The following is a 21,082-nucleotide window of genomic DNA, read 5'->3' as shown; positions in this document are numbered from 1 at the left end:
CATTTTCAATCTTTTTGCAGGGTTGAAACAGAACAACATGGACTTCCACCTGAGCACTGGAGCCCTTCTCATGGTGTTCCTCTGTCACATGACGTCAGCGCTGGAAGTGCCTCTTGACCGTAAGCATCGTCGACATGATCCAATACAAGTGCTATAGGCAGACTTTTTCATACAGCTCTCGTAAAGTGTAATAACAATTCACTTGAAGGTGTGATATTCTTGCCCACTGTACAAACTAACACCACTGCGGTATATTCTATCACTGTGGTTCTGTGTTTTCATGGTGGACAATAAAAGCAAAAGTTCTGGAAGGATGTAAGTTTTCCCCAACTTCTCGTACACTAATGTTATTTGCCGTGTCTCTTCAAAACGCATGCATTTTTCTCAGTACTTTATTAAAAATGGTTGTTTTGGAGTGTTGTTGGACTACATGACAAAATTATTGGGCCACTTACTCAAACATCTCTGCTTTCACGTGTCCCAATACTTTTGTCCCTACTGTGCCGCGCCCTCAATGTATGCAGTGAAAGTGTTTTAGCACCATTGCATGTTTATGAATTGTAACAACTCTGGCTCCTGCAGTGCCCCAGCCCCCTACTATAACGCTACAGTCCCCCAAGGACTACATTTTTGACCCACGGGAGAACATTGTCATCCACTGTGAAGCCAAGGGGAAACCTCATCCCAGGTAAGAAAATATGCATCAAGGGAATAAAAGCATTACTTTTGTGCTTTTGCACTACATAGTCAGAAAATGACTTGTTATGATTGATCTGTTCTGGTGGGGCAAATGTAGCCTTGACAACGGTTGTCATGGAAACCAATCGACCAAGAAGCACACCTGTCAGACTGAATCAGCGACACTTTATGTAGCATGCCTCCAGCAGCACAATTAATGATTAATGCCACTTCCCTTACACTCTTAAAATAAAATGTTGTTTGGTAGCTTTTCCTGGACACGAAACGGAACCCATTTTGATGTGGAGAAAGACTCCAAAGTTCTAATGAAGCCCGGTTCAGGGACTCTGGTCATCGACATCAGCGGCGAAAAGGCCGAGGCTTACGAGGGGACGTACCAGTGCACAGCCCATAATGATCACGGCACGGCGGTATCCAACAACATCGTCATCAGACAGTCCAGTAAGGCTGTATTTTAATATATTTTCATTATTTATTTATTATTTAACATGTTAATCACAGGAAGTGAAGAAATGATCAGTCATTTCTGAGACACGGAGGGAGGTGTAGGATTAAATAAACTCCGCTTCTCCCTGCTCCATTTCGGACATGTTAAATCGTGCAAATGTAAACGTGATGTTCTTTAATGTAACTTACCATAATATACAATTCTATTCACGCAGTGTTGTTAATGCCTTTATATGACAATGGTGACTCCCAGGGTCCCCCTTGTGGTCGAAGGAAAGAATTGAGGCCATCACGGTGCAGATGGGGGTCTCCCTGGTGCTGCAGTGCCGACCCCCGGCAGGGCTGCCCCCTCCTGTCATATTTTGGATGGATAACAGTAAGCCTCTCTTGAGATCAAGCTTCATTTGATAAAAGACTTTGACTTTGTTTAATTCAGGGTCCTTTTTTCGAAGTGTGTCTTCAAAGATTTTTCTGCTGGACTGTGTTAACGCTTTTGCTCTGGACATTAAAAATCTGTTAATTTGGCCTGTAAAGATAAATGAAGTTAGCTAAGCAGCTTTAAAAATAAGATGTTTTTTTTCCTCACACTTTGAAAATGCCTGCTTTAACGTTTCACCATGTATTTCATAGGCTACTTTAAAATCTGACCTGTCCAAATCAGATTTCCAGAGGCTGCCACTAGACAAACGAGTGTCCCAGGCCCTGAATGGAGACTTGTACTTCTCCAATGTCCTGTCTGAGGACACCAGGAATGACTACATCTGCTATGCCCGCTTCCCACATACACAGACCATTCAGCAGAAGCAGCCCATCTCTGTCACAGTGCTTGAGAGTAAGTGTTATGTTATGTTATGTTATGTTATATATTATTTTATTTAATTTTGTGATTTATGTTTTGTTTTGTGTTTTGTTGGCCTGTTTTGCATGCTTATGATTTTCTTGTTGTTCCAGTGGATACAATGAATGAGACTGTGGCTTCTTTGTACAATATCACTAAATTTAGTGGTGAGTGCGGCATTTTCAGTATAAATCCTCACCCTGATTTCACTCCTTATGGCCCGACCATGCACCTGAAACACAGTCCCACACATCACAGTCCCTCGCAGTTAATTGGTTCCAGACCCAACCGCGATAAGTGAATTTCCGCAATGTAGGATTCAAGATTAATAAATGGAATCTTTTCAGTTAGAACATCGAAAACCTTTTTGTGACTCATGGTAAAAACTATTTTTACCATTATTGGAGACCTCTAGACATGAAATAACACCCCTACAGTCACCTTTACACTCATTTTACCCAATATAGTAGATATAATCAGAGAAAATAAGGCATTTAAGACATAAATAAGACTCGTGCTCATGTGTGTTTCAATAAATGTCTTCCAGACATGTGGACAGTAAGTGACATTGGGGATTCACAGTCGAGATTTAGCTGGAGTACGGCCACACCAGTGGCCCATGCTATTATTATGATGATCATGATGAGTATTATTATTATTATTATTATTATTATTATTATCGGAATCGGCAGCATAAAACCCTGATGGGAGCATCCCTGAAAATAATTCAATCCTGTCATTGGCGATCAAGTCTGGTGTGTGTTTCTCGTGGCCAGTGTAGACTACAGTTCATAAACATCTTGTATTGCCCTGAACTGTATTTGTATTTGAATTTGTTTAGAACATTTTTATTCTTGAAAATGCTTAATTTAGGCTAAGAATACATAATATTTGCTTCCATTTGCATTTTTTGACTGATAATAGGCCATAGTCATTAGTCATCATTTATTAATTAATTTTTTAAAAAACGTGAGGGACCACTATACTGTGACTCCAAACACAAAATTCTAAGCCGATTTGTCAGCCTGTGGTTAAATAAAATGAGGGTTAATAGATATAAAAGACATCTTGTGTTGTGCTTTCCGACCCACTCTATCATTGTCTCACATCGCAACAAAACACCTTAAAGGGGATCTGATCCGGTTTTGTGTCCTCTTCCAATTAGCCAACCCAGCAGGGGACTACCGCCCAGGCTTCATGACGCCTTTGGGCGCCACCAGCACTGAGATGGTTCTACGAGGAGAGACCCTGGAGCTGGAATGCATTGCAGAAGGCTTGTAAGTATGCCTTGTCGTCTCTTATTCCAACAGAATAAATAAATAAGTGTTCCCATGTCAGGCCCACTCCAGAGATGTCATGGCAGAAAGACGGAGGAGAGCTGCCCACCAGCAGGGTCTCCTTCCTCAACTACAAGAAAACTCTCAAGATTTCTGACGTCAGTGAAGCCGACGCCGGCGACTACACCTGCACGGCCACCAACCGACTGGGCACAGTGGACCACGTCATCAAGGTCACCGTCAAAGGTACGAAAATCACATTTTGTCCCTTTCTTTCTGTACTGTTCTGTCAGGTTTCTCACTTCCTTTTTTATTCACCAGCTGCTCCTTTCTGGATCGGCGCTCCCAGGAACCTGATCCTTGCCCCGAATGAAACTGGCATCCTGACTTGCAAAGTCAATGGAGATCCCAAGCCGGACATAAGATGGTTCATCAATGGAGTCCCCTTCGAGAGTGAGTACAATAGGGCAAGGATTACACCGTAATTGCTCAAATTGTAGCCGGAGCTTACTGAAACCGCAAAAAGCTGTTAACTTGGAACAGGCGATAACTGGAGAAAGGCTGTTTGGGAAATGTGAAAACTCACTATATATAGTAAGTATTTTTTTTTTTTTACTATATTAATGATTTGGAGTGCATGAGTAAGTGGAAAGGAAAATGCAGCAACAGAACCAATGTTTTATTCGCGGCTGACCAGCAACATGTTAAAGTGCATACAGAGGCAGATAAAGCTGCTGGATGCTAATCACTCATGATATTTCAAATGTAGCCACTGCTGGCCTGTAAACATCTGGAGGTTGCCTACAGCCACAGCTGTTTTTGACCTTGCGCTAATTAGAATCCCCGCAAGTTATTTTCTTTTGGAGACCACACACTCAGCGACTATAGGAGGCCCGGTGGTTAACAGAATAGAGGGGATAATTGGAACACTTGGGGTATACACATAGTCCATGCTTCCTTAAGTACGGTCTCATCTACTAGATGCCCCAGAAGACCTCACCCGCAAGGTGGACAACGACACGGTGATTCTTAGCAACGTGCAGTCCGGGTCCAGTGCTGTTTATCAGTGTAACGCATCCAACGAGTTTGGCTACCTGATTGCCAATGCATTTGTCAGTGTTCTTGGTAAGTGCAGGCATAAATGTTGCATTTGCTTACTTTGTTTTGTTTAACAAGTCGCACCCTGTCCTTCTGCTTGCAGCTGAGCCCCCAAGGGTCCTCACTCCCCCCAACCAAGTGTACCAAGTCATTACCAACAGCCCCGCTTTGCTAGACTGTGCCACTTTTGGCTCACCAATACCAACCATCACATGGTAAGAACCATACCTAGGATTTTAAATACTGATTTTTTTTTTCAAACCGATACCGATAACTTTCTGTTTGTCAATACCGATATGATAACCGATAACTTTTTTTTAAAATTTTGATTTAACTGTTTGTGCATACCTGGAGGTAAGAAGGACTAAAAAAAAAATAGGATTTGACCAACTGTACCTGTTAATATTTCCGAATGAAATATCATGACAATACCACTACCACATCACTACTATCAGGATAACCAGAGTATAGAGCGGAGGGAGCCAACTGCTGTGACCCAGCAAAGTTCACTGTATTCGGACACATGCTCCAAACAGCGGGTGTGCAGCTACGGAGTTCAGGAGAAACAGAGTATAGAGTGGGAGGAGCCACCAGGCATGGCCCAGCAAGGTGCACTGTATTTGGGCACATGCTCCGAGCAGTTGGTGTGATGTCACTGAGGTCTCTGGCAAACCTTTTGCACTTTTCAAACGGCGTGTCACAACAAGCCCCTGGGTGGCTTTCTTGTGTGCTGGAGGTTTTTTTTTTTTTTTTTTTGTCCCCCCCCTCCCATTCACGGAGCATGTGGTAGGTACAACTAGCACGTGAAATGTGTCTGAAATGTGTCTAATTTAAAATCAAACTCATCTCAATAATTAAGCAAAAAAAATTATGCTGTTTTTCTACGTAGGTTCAAAGACAGCCAGATCAGCATCAAGAGCGGCGACCCCTACGTGATCCACGAGAACGGGACTTTGGAGATCAACGTGGCCCAGTCGCAGAACAGCGGGAAGTACACGTGCATCGCCACCAACAACCTGGGCATCAAAGAGAACCACGTCTTCCTGGAGGTTAAAGGTCCGACAGCAATTCTAAATATTATAGTTCATCACGTAGCGTGGCATTGAGCACCTAAAATAATGCTGGAAAATGCAAAATGGAAAAAGAAGAAATTGTGCAGTAACATGCCCTCTAGTGGTCGTAAGCAGAATAGTGACTACACAGCAACATGATTTGGATGCTTATGCTTTGAGGGACTGTTAAGACATCACTGTTATTGTTTTCATCTATATTATTAGTGATAGTAGCTAATAATATTTAATGAAAAAGCCTTTTTGGTGTTTTTAACAAACAATAAATGAACAACAGCCCTGGTATTTGGTGCAAAAGGTGCTTGTCTATTTATGTAAGAATACAAACCCCTTCGGTCTTCCAGAACCCACGCGCATCCTTAAGCAGCCTGAATACAAAGTGGTGCAGAGGGGCATGAGCGCCATTTTTGAGTGTAAAGTCAAACACGACCCCTCCCTCATCCCCACAATGACCTGGCTCAAAAACAACGGCGAGCTGCCCGACGACGAGAGGTACATTGACCATATGGCCTAAAAGGAAAGGCAAATGAGTTAAAATCATCGAGTTTGCTATTTAGGAAAAGGCTTCTTGAGACGTCATCTGTACTTCTGTGTAGTTTCTAGAACAGAGGCAGGGGACCTTCGTCTGAGAATATCGGCCCTTCTCAGTAGTGCCAAACCACCACCGTCCAATATCACGTTAGGTGAGAGGAAAGCATTAGCGGCTCTGCAGAAAGATGAGAGCATCACCATCTTACCAGCTGATAAGGGCAGATGCACAGTGGTTCTCAACACAGTGGACTACGAAGGAAAAATAACAAGTCTAATTAGTGATGCCAACACATATGAGCAACTTAAAAGGGACCCATCCAGTAGGTATAAGAAAGAAATCATACACTGTCTCCAAAAGTTAGAGAAGGAAGAACTAATTGACAGACAGATGTATCATAGGTTATACCCTGGGGAGGCTACACCATGTATCTATGGCCTTCCAAAAATCCACAAGGAAGGGTTTCCCCTCAGACCCATTGTCTGTAGCATTGACTCTACCACGTACAATGTAGCGAAATATGTAAAAACAGTCTTATCCCCATTGGTAGGCAACACTGATCATCATATAGAGAACACAAAAGGGTTTGTGGCGAGCATCAAAGACCTCAGATTGGAGCCAGAGGAAACTTTGGTGTCTTATGATGTGACTTCACTTTTCACATCTGTCCCCACCTCAGCAGCAGTCTCGGTGGTGAGGAAGAGACTGCTCGAGGACTCAACTCTGCATCGGAGAACAAAACTTAGTGCTGACCACATCTGCCAATTACTGGAAATTTGCCTTAACACCACATATTTTCAGTTTAGAGGGAAATTCTACAGACAAATTCATGGTTGTGCTATGGGCTCACCAGTCTCACCCATAGTGGCGAATCTGTACATGGAAGAGATGGAGAAACAGGCTCTCACATCCTTCTCAGGGACAAAACCAAGGCACTGGTTTAGATACGTGGATGACACCTTTGTCATAATCAAAAAACAAGAAATTCAGTCTTTCACAGATCACATCAATGCGGTGGACACCAATATCAAATTTACTCGCGAGGACACTAAAGAAAACCAACTAGCCTTCTTAGACTGCAAGGTAATTATAGGAAAGGACAGACAGCTACTTACAGAGGTATTTAGAAAGGCCACACACACTGACCAATACCTGCTTTTTGAATCAAACCATCCACTACAACATAAACTAGGGGTTATTAGGACCCTCCAACATAGAGCGGAACAAATACCAACTAGTGCTGAGGGAAGGAAAAAGGAGACACAACATGTCCAGAGAGCGCTCTCAACCTGTGGGTACCCACGGTGGGCTTTTAACAAATGTCAAAAGAAGAGAGTAGGGAAAGAAACCCAAAAGCCCACAGAAGCAAAAAGGAGAGGAGTGGTAGTCCCTTATGTAGCGGGGGTCTCCGAAAAACTCCAGAGGATCTTATGGCAACACAAAATTCCTACCTATTTCAAACCAGTAAATACCCTGAGACAAAAATTAGTGCATCCTAAAGACAAGGCTCCAAACCAGAAACAGAGCAATGTGGTCTATTCCATCCACTGTAAAGATGAGGAATGCAAAGAGCACTACATTGGGGAAACTAAGCAAATGCTCCAAAAAAGGCTTTATCAACATCGCAGGGACAATGCTAGTGGTCCTCAATCAGCAGTACATCTACACCTGAAAGCTACCAATCACTCTTTTCAGGACAGCGAGGTAAAGATTTTGGCCAAAGAAAACAGATGGTTTGAAAGAGGAGTAAAGGAAGCTATTTTTGTCAAACAACAGAACCCATCATTGAATCGGAATGGTGGTTTGAGGTTTAATTTGGACCCTGTGTTCAGCAGGTTACTGAGACCAAAACCCACAGCTCTTAGTCTTGCAAATGAGGTGAAGGCAGGGCCGAGCCAGAACAATAGATGCTAACAAGCCAGTATCAGAGTCGTTCATAACCAATTCAGGGAGCGACACTTCCCTTTTATCGTAGGTGTGAATAACAGGATAGGATTATACCACTGCTCCGCCCAGGCTTAGTGTAACGAACCAATAGGAGGAGGGTGTTGGCACACCTATTCCGCCCACTCTTACTGTATTTAAGGCCTAAGCTACCAGCACTTATTAGTTTGCTGACGAAGCTCTTCGGATGAGGAGCGAAACGTCCGACACCTTCTACACAGAAGTACAGATGACGTCTCAAGAAGCCTTTTCCTCGATGGACAACTCCTGTACGACTGAGAGCCTACACAGACGCAGAGTTTGCTATTTGTTAGGTTTGAGGTGGACACAGACAGTCTGACCATTAAAGATGTGACGGATGAAGATGAGGGCACGTACACCTGCATCATGAACACCAGCCTGGACCAAGACTCCGCCAGCGCCATGCTGACTGTTGTCGGTACGCTTACTCTTCGTTTACCACTTTCTGTGTCAGTGTAGAAAGGAAAACAGGAACTTCTATTTTTACATTTTTCCTGCTTTTCTTCTGCTGGTTCAAATATCTGTCACTTGTACTAACTTTTTTTGTACTCTACTCTTTGATTCTTGCTGTCTCAGAGGCTACTCCTACTCCAGCTATTGTCTACGGTAAACAAACTGTCTACAGTGTAGTCATGTGACCCCACATTTCATCTAACGTGTCATTTCTGTTGATTGTCTGCATTACACTGAGAGGTGTTTCTAATATCAGCTACAAAAAGACCACAACAACCACAATGATATTAATATACGGATATTGATACAGTGATATTATATTAACACCAGACTGTGTATCGGATAATATTATATTGTGCATGTGTGCCTAATGTTGTGTACACTGTGAGTGCAGCATCTTGGCAGTTTATCTTACCAGATATGTTTTGTCCACAGTAGCAATTCCAGGGTTATAGTTTACAATCAGTTTGTATAATGTATATCTTGTATTTCTTTAATTATATAGTATTTGCACAATTTTAATAAATCATATTTGTTTTTGGTAATTTTTTCATATTTTATCCTATTCATATTGTAATATTTTTTTAAATAGATTTTCCACACATTTTTAATCATATGTTTCCTTTTAATCATTTAAGATATTTTATCTTATTCATTTGTTTAAAATTCTAATATTTTTGGATTTATTATATATTATAATATTATCATTATATTTATTATTAAATATAATAATATATATAATTATTAGTATTTATTCTTATATTTGTATTATAATATTATTTATTAGATTATGTTTTAGATTTTATCATATACAAAGACTTTTTAGATATTTTACACATTTGTAATAATATATTCATATACAGTGTTATTTAAATTGTTATTCTTATATATCTTATTTTAATTTGTTTAAAATTCACATTTTTTGATAATATGTATTTGTAAATGTATATTTAATAATTGAATATTTAAATAATTTTAATTTGAGTTAAAATAAAAAAAATTATATAAATGAAATTATTTGAAAAAAATAAAAACATTTCTAATAAATTCATTAATATATTCAACATTTATATATGTTATATATATATATATGTGTGTGTGTGTGTATATATGTGTGTGTATATATATATATATACATATATATATATACATGTATGTATATATGTATGTGTGTGTGTATATATATATATATATGTATATACGTGTATATATATATATGTATGTGTGTATGTATATATTATAAATATGATTTTAATCATTTTAAACAAATTAAAATGTCCTGATTTAAAAATAACAGATGCCATCACTGTGAACTACAGAAAATCCAGCAAATGCTCCTTTTCACAATGTTTCTAAAGAGTTTCTTGTTTTTTGTTTTTTTTTTTGCAGAGAAACCCGACCCGCCCACTGACCTGGAACTCACTGACCAGACTGAAAGGAGTGTTCAGCTCACTTGGATCCCAGGAGATGAAAACAACAGTCCTACACAAAGTAAAAAAAGAGCATGTGACTACCAGTGTCATTGGTAAATTAAACAGGAGATTAATGTTGTATTGCTTTTCTTTCTCTCAAGAGTTTCTGATCCAATACGAGGATTTGCTGCACCAGCCAAACGTCTGGGTCAACATGACAGAGGTCCCTGGTACGAGCACGACGGCACACCTGGACCTCTCGCCGTACGTGTACTACTCCTTCCGGGTACTGGCGAAGAACCAGGTGGGCTACAGCCAGCCCAGCCAGGCGTCACGCCAATACCGAACCAACCCTGCAGGTACCTCCTCACACATTTAAAAAACTGAGATACTTCAAAGCAAAAGAGTCAGAGTTTTTCGTCGTCTTTCAGCCCCTGATGATAATCCGTCAGATGTTCAGGGAGAAGGAACAGAACCTGGCAACCTGGTCATCTCCTGGAGAGTAAGCAAAGGCACCCTCGCCTCCTCACAGCTGCTCATTTTTAGCAACATATCGATGTCCAATAAAATGTTTCCCCAGAAACTAACAGGGCTGCAGTCCAACGGCCCTGGTCTGGAATACAAAGTCCAATGGAGGCAGAAGGACGTGGCTCAAGAGTGGTCTTCCAGGACAGTGGCCAACGTCTCACAGGTGGTCGTGTCCGGAACTCCCATCTTTGTGCCCTACGAGATCAAGGTCCAGTCCCTGAACGACTACGGCAACGGGCCGGAAGCTGAAGTAGTCATTGGCTACTCCGGGGAAGATTGTGAGTGAGATCTTTCTTGTCGTTTCTCACGCGATTGGTTAAGACCTGTGATCCTTTGCTAACTGGTTCCTTTTTTGGTTCCCTGGCAGTACCTTTATCTGCCCCTGATGGCGTTCTGGTCATGGTTCACAACAGCACCCTAGCAGAAGTGCACTGGGAGCCAGTGTCGTCTCACTCAGTCAGGGGGAAACTAAAGGGATACAAGGTAACAAAATGGGAGGCCTTGTGTGAGTGAAGGTTGTTTACGCTATTGCATGACATGTGAAGGATAATTCACCAATGACTGTCACACTCAACCCTGACACTTGAGCATACATTCCTAATAGAGACAGCAAAAGCACAGCAAGGTGGTTACACAATGATGAGTTGCTTCCAGACACAAGTGTCAGGGCCACAGTAACCAAATAGATAATAAAGTCAGCCTACAGTACAACAAATCACGAGATCTCAAAGTATTGCAATGTTCGTCCGGCTTAAATGTTGGAGCAGGTTTTTAAATATGACTATGCTATTTGTGCAAAAAACATTAACCGTAAAATAAGAACATTAAATGGTCCCCTCATTGTTATACTCAGGAACCTATGATGCAAGGGTGTCCAAAGTGCAGCCTGGGGTCCATTTTCGGCCGACAGCTTGATTCTTTGACATTTTGACATGACTTAAAAAAGTCATTTAAAGAAAACAGCAAAAAGGCGTAATGTAATGAGAAACAGTTGAAACAGTTGACATGCATGTTTTTGGAATGTGGGAGGAAACCGGAGTACCCGGAGAAAACCCACGCATGCACAGGGAGAACATGCAAACTCTACACAGATATGCCCATGGAGATTCGAACCCAGGTCTTCCCGATCCCTGAAAGTGTATATTTTCAAAATGCTATAAGGAGGGGAAGGCTATTCGGGACCTATCAAAGGACTATTAGAACATGCCAACAAATGCTGGCATGTACGAAGGTTGAAGACATCATCAAATTATAAGACAGCACAGAGGAAGGCTACTGATGAAGAACATTATGTTGACTTCAGTGTTTGAAATAGTTTATAGCACATTTTTCTAACATCAAGTAACTCCAAAATACTGCTTAAGGACCCTCTAATGCGTCACTGAATCTCATACCCGAGTAACTCACAAGTGACATTTAAAGAACCTATGATTTTTCCCTGAAAGTTAGACCCAAGTCACCTTTAAGGAACCTCTTATGGTTCCCTGAAAGTAATATGCTTGGAACTCCCAAATCACCTATGCGGAACTTTTAATGGTTCCCTAGATGTTGTACTCCATTAAACCTCAAATAAACTTTACGGAACGTTGAATGGCTCCCTGAAGTTATATTCAAGTAAATCCCAAATAACGTCAATTTTTTAAATAATAAGTAATCTCAAATAATCTTTAAGGGACCTCAAATGTTATACCCTAACTACCAACTCTTTAGGGAACATATGATGGTTCCATGGATGTTATGCTAAGTAACTACAGTATAAGGAATCCGGAATGGTTCCCTGAAGCTACTCTCCCAAATAACCCTGAAGGAACCTCCTACTGCTTCCCTGAGGTTCTACTCAAGTAATCAAAAGATAGCCTTTAATGACCCTCTAACGGTCCCTGCATGGTGTCTGGCAGGTATATTACCGCCGTGAGCGAGGCTTGCATGAGGCAGAGGAGGAAGCGGATCAAGAATCTCAAGACCAGGTTCTGACCTTCAGCGGGAATCTGACCAAGGGACGTCTGCCGGACCTCCAACCCTACAGCTTGTACAACCTCTTCATCAGGGTCCTGAATAGCAAAGGGGAAGGTCCCCCTAGTCCAGATAAGCAGTTTGAGACACCTGAGGGAGGTGTGTACACCCGATATTTAGCTTGGTTTTATGTACGTGGATTAAGATTCTTGTTCTGTTTCAGTTCCAGGCCCTCCTTCATTTCTACAAGTGAACCCCAGTTTGGATTCTTTCACTCTGGAATGGGGCCCACCGCTGAATAACAACGGACGCCTCATTGGATACACTCTCAGATACCAACCAGGTACGAGCCGCCTCGTCACGGCGTCCGTATTTGTAGTTTAGTGGGGGAAAAAACATGTAAAACTGTATAAATGTGTCTTATGTGGTTCATGTTTCTGTCATTCACCCAGTCAACACCACCATAGAAACTGGGCCTGTCAAGATCATGGATTTTCCGGTCAACGAGACAACCGTGACTCTGGACAACCTGAACTCTAGCGTGCTGTACAAATTTGACTTAAATGCAAAGACGGTCAAAGGAGCTGGGCCCAGCATCACTAAAGAGGCCTCGACCGCCATGGAAACAAGTGAGTTAACTGTGCAGGAAAGTGTGTGTGTGTGTGTGTGTGTGTGTGTGTGTGTGTGTGTGTCGGTCACATGCGGTCCTACCACACTCAACCTCCTGTGCCGACACTATCCGTCTCTTTTTGCTTTCTCTCTGAAGCTCCCACTGCAGAGGTGGGCAAAGGTAACTAGTGGAAGTCCCTGCATAGTTCATTTTTTTAATACCACTGCATGTTTTTAGGGGGTAGACCTGATGCTGTATGTGCAATAATTTAGTAGGATTTTAAATGAAAAGCAATGCTCTGTGGCTGTAACCCAACTGCTTTAATATTGTGGCAAAATGCATTCATGTGGCTACATTCCCGTAGCATGTCAGCCATCTTTGTGCAGTTGCATGCTTTAAAATATTCCAATTAACTTTCATACAAATTACTTGTTGGAATACACCACAGACATCCATGGCAACATCAATGTACTGTAGCTTGTACCCTTTTCTGTTTTCAATGTATTCATTCATGTGTAGTGACATGCATGATGCTTATTTCTAAGCTTGAGATAGAGATGACCGCACGTCTGCCCTGTTGTTGGATGCGATTACTTAGCTCTGTTTCTGTTTTTAATGCATGCATGTGCGCTAATTACTAGTTTGTCACATGCATGATGCTCCTGCGTGTGATAAAAAAATAAGCTTCAGAAAGATGGACTACATCAGGGGTGTCCAAACTATTTCCCCTGATGGCCGCATTCTGAAAAATCAAAGGATGTGGGAAGTCCACTTGGATATTTTTATTTATATATATATATATATATATATATATATATATATATATATATATATATATATATATATATATATATATATATATATATATATATATACTCTATATATATATATATATTTTTTAGTTTGTATTATTATAGTTTGTTATTATTGGTATCGACATTTCAGCGGGTTTTTTTTTCGTTGTGCTTTTTTGCTTTAGTTTTTGCTGTTTGCACTTTGGACACCCCCAGACTACATGCATGACTTTAGACTATTGTGAATCAAATGCCGTCTGCGCTGTTGCTGGATGCGAGTGAAGCATTTGCTGAGCATGTTGACGGTATAACTTTCTCTCTCACTCTTTCAGGCCCCACAGACCCAACTACCCCCATCACTCAGTCTCCCCCGCTTCACAAGGGTACCATGCATTCCCTATGTCACACGTCTGACTTTAAATCTGCTGCAAAAAAGTGCAGCTTGTAATGGACATGAATGGAAAATGCTGGTTTAGAGGGGTCACTTAGATAGGAAGGAAATGCAATATGACATGTTATTTGCACTTCTGTTATTGCTATAATGATATATTTCCAGTTTTTGTAACTCCACTACAATAATCATCAGTTCTATGACACTTTTTGCACAACAATTTTGGAATAAATGCTGTTTTTTATGTACTTAGCACCATCTGTAGGCCCCGTCTTTGGCACGGTTAACACGTCAGTGTCCGAGGAGGGTGCTGTGATCAGTTGGGAATACTTTGGACACCATAAGAACATTTATGTGGAATACATGGTAGAAAACAGTAAGGCTTTGCTTAGTATTTGCAGCATGTAATAAATAACCCAACATGTATGGGTGGTAAATATCTCTCCTCTCTCCATCCACAACTTTCAGGCAAAGAGGACTGGAAAAAGGAGTCGGTAAACGGCTCGCACTCGCATGTATTAAAAGGCTTAAAGCCAGGGACGTCCTATAGGGTGCGCGTGGTAGCTCGAGACCCGACCGGGCCGACGCTCCACAGCACCAATGAAGAGGTGGTTACGGTGCCAGGTGAGGCGGCATGCCTCAGCGTAGTTATGAAGTCTTTATTCCATTCAAGCATGTCATCATGATCATCACTCGTAGAAATTCCTTTTATTTTCCTTCCACGTTCTTTACTGTGCCTCCATCATTGCATTAACCCATTTTAAAACGCATCAGTCTTTGAGTGTTTTTAATACAGTCCACCTTTTTGTGTGTTTGTAGCTGTGCCCAGTCGCCATGTGGACATCGCCACCCAGGGCTGGTTCATCGGACTGATGTGCGCCATCGCTCTCCTCATCCTGGTGCTTCTCATTGTCTGCTTCATCAAAAGGAACAAGGGCGGCAAATATCCAGGTATGCAATAGGGACTTTCAAGGACAGAAATTTTAGGTAGCATGGAGTCAGAGGTCATAATCATGTTTCAACCCCTAGGTAAAAGCCATCTATAAACTATTAACTTAATAAAATAAACTTATAACTCAATAAATGAGGAATTACTGTATATCTATTATTATATCGTCATATGTATTTGTGGCAGTCTAATGTATTCTTGTCGGGCGGCCACATAAATGAATGTATGGGAAACACTGGCTCTGCTTCTTCCTACTCCTTTTTGGACATGTTGAATTGTGTAACCGTCTTGCAATGTAACCTTGTACGTATATTGGCAGTCAACTAAACCTTTACCATTCCCATAGTGAAAGAGAAAGAAGAAGCCCACCAAGACCCAGAGATCCAGCCCATGAAGGAGGATGATGGCACATTCGGAGAATACAGGTGAGAGACATAAACACAAGCATAAAAAATGGTTCTGTTGTTTGTATTTGTCTTATTTTACACTCTTTCTGACTTGATGACATCATAGAGCATTGTGCGACGCAACAGAGACCCCCAAAACCTTCCACAGAGGCAAGGCCACAATCCCAAACAAAGCCTAAAATAGTAACAATAATAATAACCATTTAATGTTGTTTATTATTGCCAGGACTGTCACGATAACAAATTTAGTTGGACAATAATTTTCCTACAAATTATTGCCGATAAACGATATTATTGTTAACATTTTTTTTTTACCTTTTTTTTCATTCATGTAATGATAATGTATGGCGTAATAACGCGAGGACACCGTATCAAAAGCAATCAACTTTTTCGTTTTGAATTGAATTATTTAACGCTGTAGTTGGAAGGTCAAAAACTTTTAAATTAAACAACATAATAAATGAAACAAACAAAAAAAGAATAAAATGGACTCTGTGTCTTTTAGCAAAAATTGCACTTTAATCAGTCACAATATTTCTGGTTTTGAATCAGTTTCACTTTCATTGTTGTCTGAACATTGAACAAAAAATGGAGAAATAACTCGGAAATACTATTATACTCTGAAGTTCACATTGTGTGTCAATGCAGACGTCAGCTCATGTTATGCTATGTTATGTTATGTTATTTTGTATTATTTATTTCATTGTCTTTGTCACAAAATTTTTTGTGTCACAAAATGACCATGTGCAAACAAGCTGAAATTGACATCAGACTGTGTTTTATACACAACAGGCACGACGAAAGTATTCCATCGTGTAGCACACGACACACACAACTAGCAAGTAGTGCACTCGCTAGCGTGTAGCGCACCTGTCATCACTGGGACAAAGAGACTGAATGACTGACAGGATGGTTCACTCACTCCGTTCATTCCGCTATAGAAGCAACGTGCCCAGGTGTTGCGAGAGATGCACAGGCTGAGCTCTCTTGTCAACCAGCCTGTTTGGTAGAGAGAGAGAGAAGGGAAAACAAACGCGCATGCACATGTCAATTTATCGAGACCGGCAAAATTATCGAATTTGTTTTTGTCTATCGTGCGGTTAATTGGCTTATCGTGACAGGCCTAATTATTGCCATTTAGTTTTAGAACCTAAAACACGTCTATCTAGTTAGTTGTCTTTCATGTCCTAATGGCAGTATGATGTTTCAACTGATGCAATTAGCCCCGCCCTGCTTCTTCAGCATCAGCCAATCAGCTCCCAGCACTCGCCCTCCTGTTTTAGTATGGTATGTCCACATAATATGGGTATTTTTTTTTCAAAGATAAGTTCATAAGTCTTTTTTATGTTGCTTTTACTTTTGCTTTTTGAGACTTTTGGATTTTTAAGTTCACCAACAACTGTTTTTTATGAGTGAAATTTGTCCATTTGGGCTGTTTGTAGCTGGGTGGGTCTCAATTTTGCTTTGTTTTTTGGTCCTTTAATCACCATTTTTCACTTTTTATGGATGTAATATTTTTTTATTTTTTATTTCGATATTACATTTGTAAACCAATTACCTTTTTTCTTTATCCATTTATCCCTCCAATTGCGAGTCATAAGGCTGCCAAGGCCTTATAGTTAGTGCCACCAGGTGCTTTGTCATGTGCATTACAGCCTGCTCGTGCTTTTTTTTGAGAATTTGTGTAAAATACCCGTATACATGTGGATATATCCTTAGTGTTGTAGAATATTAATTTAGCTTCCACATCCTTAGAATTAAAGGAAATACGTCCATCCTCCAGAAGTGTTTTTCACCTTCCATTGTGATCTGTTTTTTGGGGTGGTGTGGGTTTAGGTCTATGGAGAGGTAAGAGGAGATGCAGATGTTTCACGAGCATGCTAGTATTCATGCAACCCCTACTACCTGTCTGGCAGTAGCAAAAAGCAACACCATAACCACAATTAGCACAGTCTGGACTGAACTTGGGTTGTTCTTCGTAGGAAATGCATTGACATACTGGCGGCATACTGACAAGAAAAACAGCATTTTGCAATAATGCATGTCGAGTGTTAAGACTGGAGACAAAAGAACAACTTAACAGCACGCTTTTGATAAATCTGCACTGGTCGCTAACCCTGGATCCCTGCAGGACGCAGGCCTTAGATTCCGACTAAAGAAGATAAAGCAAAAGAGGAAGCAGCCTGTGTCCTGTGTGAGCTTTCAGGGTTAAAGAGCTCACCTTGTAAACAACTTCATTCCCGTTAATAACTGCGCTTTATTAACAGTGACACCGAGGACCACAAGCCGCTGAAGGGCAGCCGGACGCCGTCCAACGGCACGGTGCGCCGCGACGAGAGCGACGACAGCCTGGTGGACTACGGCGAGGGCGGCGACGGACAATTCAACGAGGACGGCTCCTTCATCGGCCAGTACAGCGGCAAGAAGGAGAAGGACACGCACGAAGGCAACGAGAGCTCCGAGGCGCCGTCGCCGGTCAACGCCATGAACTCCTTTGTCTAACTCGCACCGGAAGGGGTTGCCGTGGCGCACCGTAACTTTGGGCCGTGGCGGTTGTCACCATGGCGACCAAGGATGGCCACCGTCATTCCCTTGCACCCGCCGCCAGCTCCTGTCCTCCTGCTAGCAAAGACGGACACCACAATCCAGACGGTGGAGACTGAAGGAGCGACTCTTGAGAGGAAGCAATATAGAAAAGGAATGTATCAGGAGTGTCGGCCCTGTGTGTGTATGCGTGCGTGCGTGTGTGTGTGTGCGTGCGTGCCATTTGATATCCTTTGCTTACATTTCTGTACAACCACATCGCATTATTTGGTCACATCCTGCAGGCTCCTACGCATTGTCTGCATGGAGGCAATCATATTTTATAGTATTCATCAAATGTTTAAAATACCGTAAATGCTCTAATTATAGCTGTCGCCATTATTTACCTAAACTGCAGAGAGCACGGGTTGCTAACTGGAAGCAGGCGATAATTGGAGAGAACCAATGTTGTAATCGCGGTAAGGAGAAAACTGCTCAGCCAGCACTAATAGCACTGGTGTGTTCATTGTACACAGTACGGCAAGTGTAACACACCTGAGTTTCACACCAAAGCAGCTGATGAGCAACATTTTAAAGCGCATGAAGAGGTAGATAAAGCTGCTGGATGCTGGCCACTCATGAGTCTGTTATTTTCAAAATTTTAAAACTATTTAGTAAACCATTTTTTGTGATAATTTTGGAGTGCATGAGAAAGTATAAAGCGCCTTTGATCACACGGTCATTAAAGTATATTGCAAAACAAAGCAGCAACAGAACCAATGTTGTAATAGCGGGAAGGAGAAAACTGCTCAGTCAGCATTAATAGCGCTGTTGAGTTCATTGCAAACAACAGTACGGTGAAGTGTAACACGTGTGAGTTGCACACAAAAGCAGATGACGAGCAACATTTTAAAGGGTATGAAGAGGTAGATATAGCAAAATTTGAAAACTCATGCTGTATAACTCAATTTTTTTACATTAATAATGATTTGGAGCACATGAGAAAGCGAAAAGGTCTCTTTGACCACATTAATTAGCAATTATGTGGCATAGGCAACAGAACCAATGTTATACAGTGGTAAGGAGCAAAGTACTCAGCCAGCATTAATAGCGCGGATGAGTTCATGGTAAACAATACGGCCAGTGTAGCATGTGTGAGTTTCACACCAAAGCAGCTCACAGAACATTTTAGAACGCATGAAGAGGTAGATAAAGCTGCTTGATTCTGCCAAAATTTGAAAACTCATTACATAGAACCCAAATATTTAAATGTAACAATGATTTGAAGCGCATGAGAAGCAGAAAACTCTCTTTGAACACATTAATTAGCGAGTGTGTTGCAGAAGCAACAGAACCAATGTTGTAATAGCAGGGAGGCGCAAACTGCTGAGCCAGCGTTATTTGTGAGGAGCAGTACAGCAAGTGGAGCACGCTGACTAGCAACGTTTTAAAGCACATGCAGAGGTAGTGGGTGCTGACTATGAATGATGTTCCAAATGCAGCCATCTTGAGGAGTTCATAATAAACTAGCAGGCTTACAGCTGTTCAGGCTAATGGTTTTTGACAAATTGCAGACCCCGGCGGTTATTTGGCTTTTGTTTGAAGACGCACTCGGCGACAAAAGGAGACTGCGGTTAAACGAACGGAGGCGTTAATTGGAACACTTACGGTATCCTTCGTGTAGCTGTAGCATAAGTTAGCACGGCTGCAGCTGTACCTAATGTAATGAGCGGCGTGTCAGTCATTTCTAGATGACTTCAAAGGATGAAAACGTGGAATGTTAAGGGTCAACCCTTTACTTGTAGCACTTGATGGATTGGGAAGAAGCTCCTTATGCTGAATGTGGGGGGAGGTGGTTGCTACATTGTCTTCTGCTGAACATGTTGTGCTGTTTACAGGGTGTGTGGGTGCATGAGTGTGCACATGCATGTGTTCAAACGTGCGTTGTTACCTTCCAGGATTAGCGTCTGCTCTACTCCCACGCTTCAGAGAAAATAATCGTTTCTTTTCCTCCATTTATCATAACTTGCATCAAGTTTTTAGGTCAGCTTTTCCGTGTGTTTTATTTTGTAAATAACAGTTTGACATGAGCGGCTGCATTATACACTTTGCTGTGGGGTTTCTTTGTGTGTCAGGTGAACTTGGAAAAGAGGGGTTTTTTTTGTTTTTTTTTGCTTGTGGCCGAGCTCTTGTGACACCTCGTCTTGTTCATGCACCTTTTATTGTTTATTTAAATATATTCGATGCACACACACACTCACAGGATGTATGATTTCAAAGCAGGAAGCTCCATCAAGTAGAATTTGCAGGCATGGACAGAAATGCAGTGTGACACCATTATCCCGTACATGATGATGATATTATTGACTGTTCTGGTTCATGTTGAAGCTATTACGTGAGAGCATGAGAGACTGTTAAATGGTTTAATCCTCGATATAATATGACAAAAAAGAATATTTTGTATTTTAAATGAGAACAGAATCATAATAAATGTTGGAGTTCAAATTGGAACCATTGTTTCCTCCATGCACTGGTATCTCAGGAGAAAAAAAATGCTAAATGCTAATCAAAGATCGGTTTGATTTTGCAGTGGAGCCTTAAAAACTGGAGGATTTTGTCACATTAAGGGTCTTTTGTGATCTGTAAAGACGATCTTTGGCGTTTCTATAGTAAGTCCTTTTAAAACGGGATGATGATGTCATATAAAGGATATTTGCAGTCGTACCTTTTAAAAACAAGTGATCTGATGTGAGACTGATGTGAACATACCGTAACATATACAACAACACCCTCTGCTGGCCAAAGTGTAGAAGTACGACCACCCGTAAACCGCCAAACGGGATGTTTTTGTCATAAAGGATCTTTGCGTCAAATGTCAGACTTTTTTTGTCAGGGGATGTTGACATCTATTTATCTGACAAAAATCATTACCAATGCACAAAGACATGTTTTCAACCCACGGGGTCATTCTGTTATATAAAGGATCTCTGAGTCAAATATCATTTATATAACAAACGGAGGATGATTCACAAAGCGTTGTTTTAGACATGTAAAGGACAAAATCATGTTTTTAGAATAGGTGGTGCATCACACCAATTACAAAATGATAGTCCAAGAACCTTCACGACAAAATCGAAGG

At 41.3% G+C, this 21,082-nt stretch overlaps 1 protein-coding gene across 13 annotated transcripts in view; it reads left to right on the top strand.

Moving 5' to 3' along the window:
• The window catches only part of nrcama (neuronal cell adhesion molecule a), a 37,340-nt gene extending 16,886 nt beyond the window's left edge, over positions 1-20,454 (top strand). Inside the window, exons 2-32 of one of the 13 annotated variants that reach the window (XM_054800574.1) lie at positions 21-119; positions 298-315; positions 583-688; positions 947-1,140; positions 1,400-1,522; positions 1,808-1,978; positions 2,098-2,151; positions 3,150-3,261; positions 3,323-3,507; positions 3,583-3,714; positions 4,243-4,386; positions 4,463-4,574; positions 5,249-5,415; positions 5,774-5,921; positions 8,217-8,341; positions 8,500-8,529; positions 9,766-9,867; positions 9,950-10,147; positions 10,220-10,290; positions 10,369-10,594; positions 10,684-10,799; positions 12,215-12,428; positions 12,493-12,612; positions 12,722-12,898; positions 13,036-13,059; positions 14,006-14,056; positions 14,318-14,440; positions 14,533-14,688; positions 14,884-15,015; positions 15,360-15,438; positions 17,688-20,454. In XM_054800574.1, coding sequence (XP_054656549.1) covers positions 38-119; positions 298-315; positions 583-688; positions 947-1,140; positions 1,400-1,522; positions 1,808-1,978; positions 2,098-2,151; positions 3,150-3,261; positions 3,323-3,507; positions 3,583-3,714; positions 4,243-4,386; positions 4,463-4,574; positions 5,249-5,415; positions 5,774-5,921; positions 8,217-8,341; positions 8,500-8,529; positions 9,766-9,867; positions 9,950-10,147; positions 10,220-10,290; positions 10,369-10,594; positions 10,684-10,799; positions 12,215-12,428; positions 12,493-12,612; positions 12,722-12,898; positions 13,036-13,059; positions 14,006-14,056; positions 14,318-14,440; positions 14,533-14,688; positions 14,884-15,015; positions 15,360-15,438; positions 17,688-17,922 — 3,927 coding nt within the window. In that variant the 5' untranslated portion in view covers positions 21-37 and the 3' untranslated portion in view covers positions 17,923-20,454. The remainder of the gene's footprint in view (positions 1-20; positions 120-297; positions 316-582; positions 689-946; positions 1,141-1,399; positions 1,523-1,807; positions 1,979-2,097; positions 2,152-3,149; positions 3,262-3,322; positions 3,508-3,582; positions 3,715-4,242; positions 4,387-4,462; positions 4,575-5,248; positions 5,416-5,773; positions 5,922-8,216; positions 8,342-8,499; positions 8,530-9,765; positions 9,868-9,949; positions 10,148-10,219; positions 10,291-10,368; positions 10,595-10,683; positions 10,800-12,214; positions 12,429-12,492; positions 12,613-12,721; positions 12,899-13,035; positions 13,060-14,005; positions 14,057-14,317; positions 14,441-14,532; positions 14,689-14,883; positions 15,016-15,359; positions 15,439-17,687) is intronic. The other 12 variants (XM_054800576.1, XM_054800575.1, XM_054800577.1 and 9 more) reach the window with 12 other exon arrangements.
• Positions 20,455-21,082: the final 628 nt, after the last annotated feature.

This window comes from Dunckerocampus dactyliophorus, chromosome 15 (assembly GCF_027744805.1).
Source record: "Dunckerocampus dactyliophorus isolate RoL2022-P2 chromosome 15, RoL_Ddac_1.1, whole genome shotgun sequence".
Classification (NCBI taxonomy): domain Eukaryota; kingdom Metazoa; phylum Chordata; class Actinopteri; order Syngnathiformes; family Syngnathidae; genus Dunckerocampus; species Dunckerocampus dactyliophorus.
This window is presented reverse-complemented; position numbering and strand designations above follow the sequence as displayed.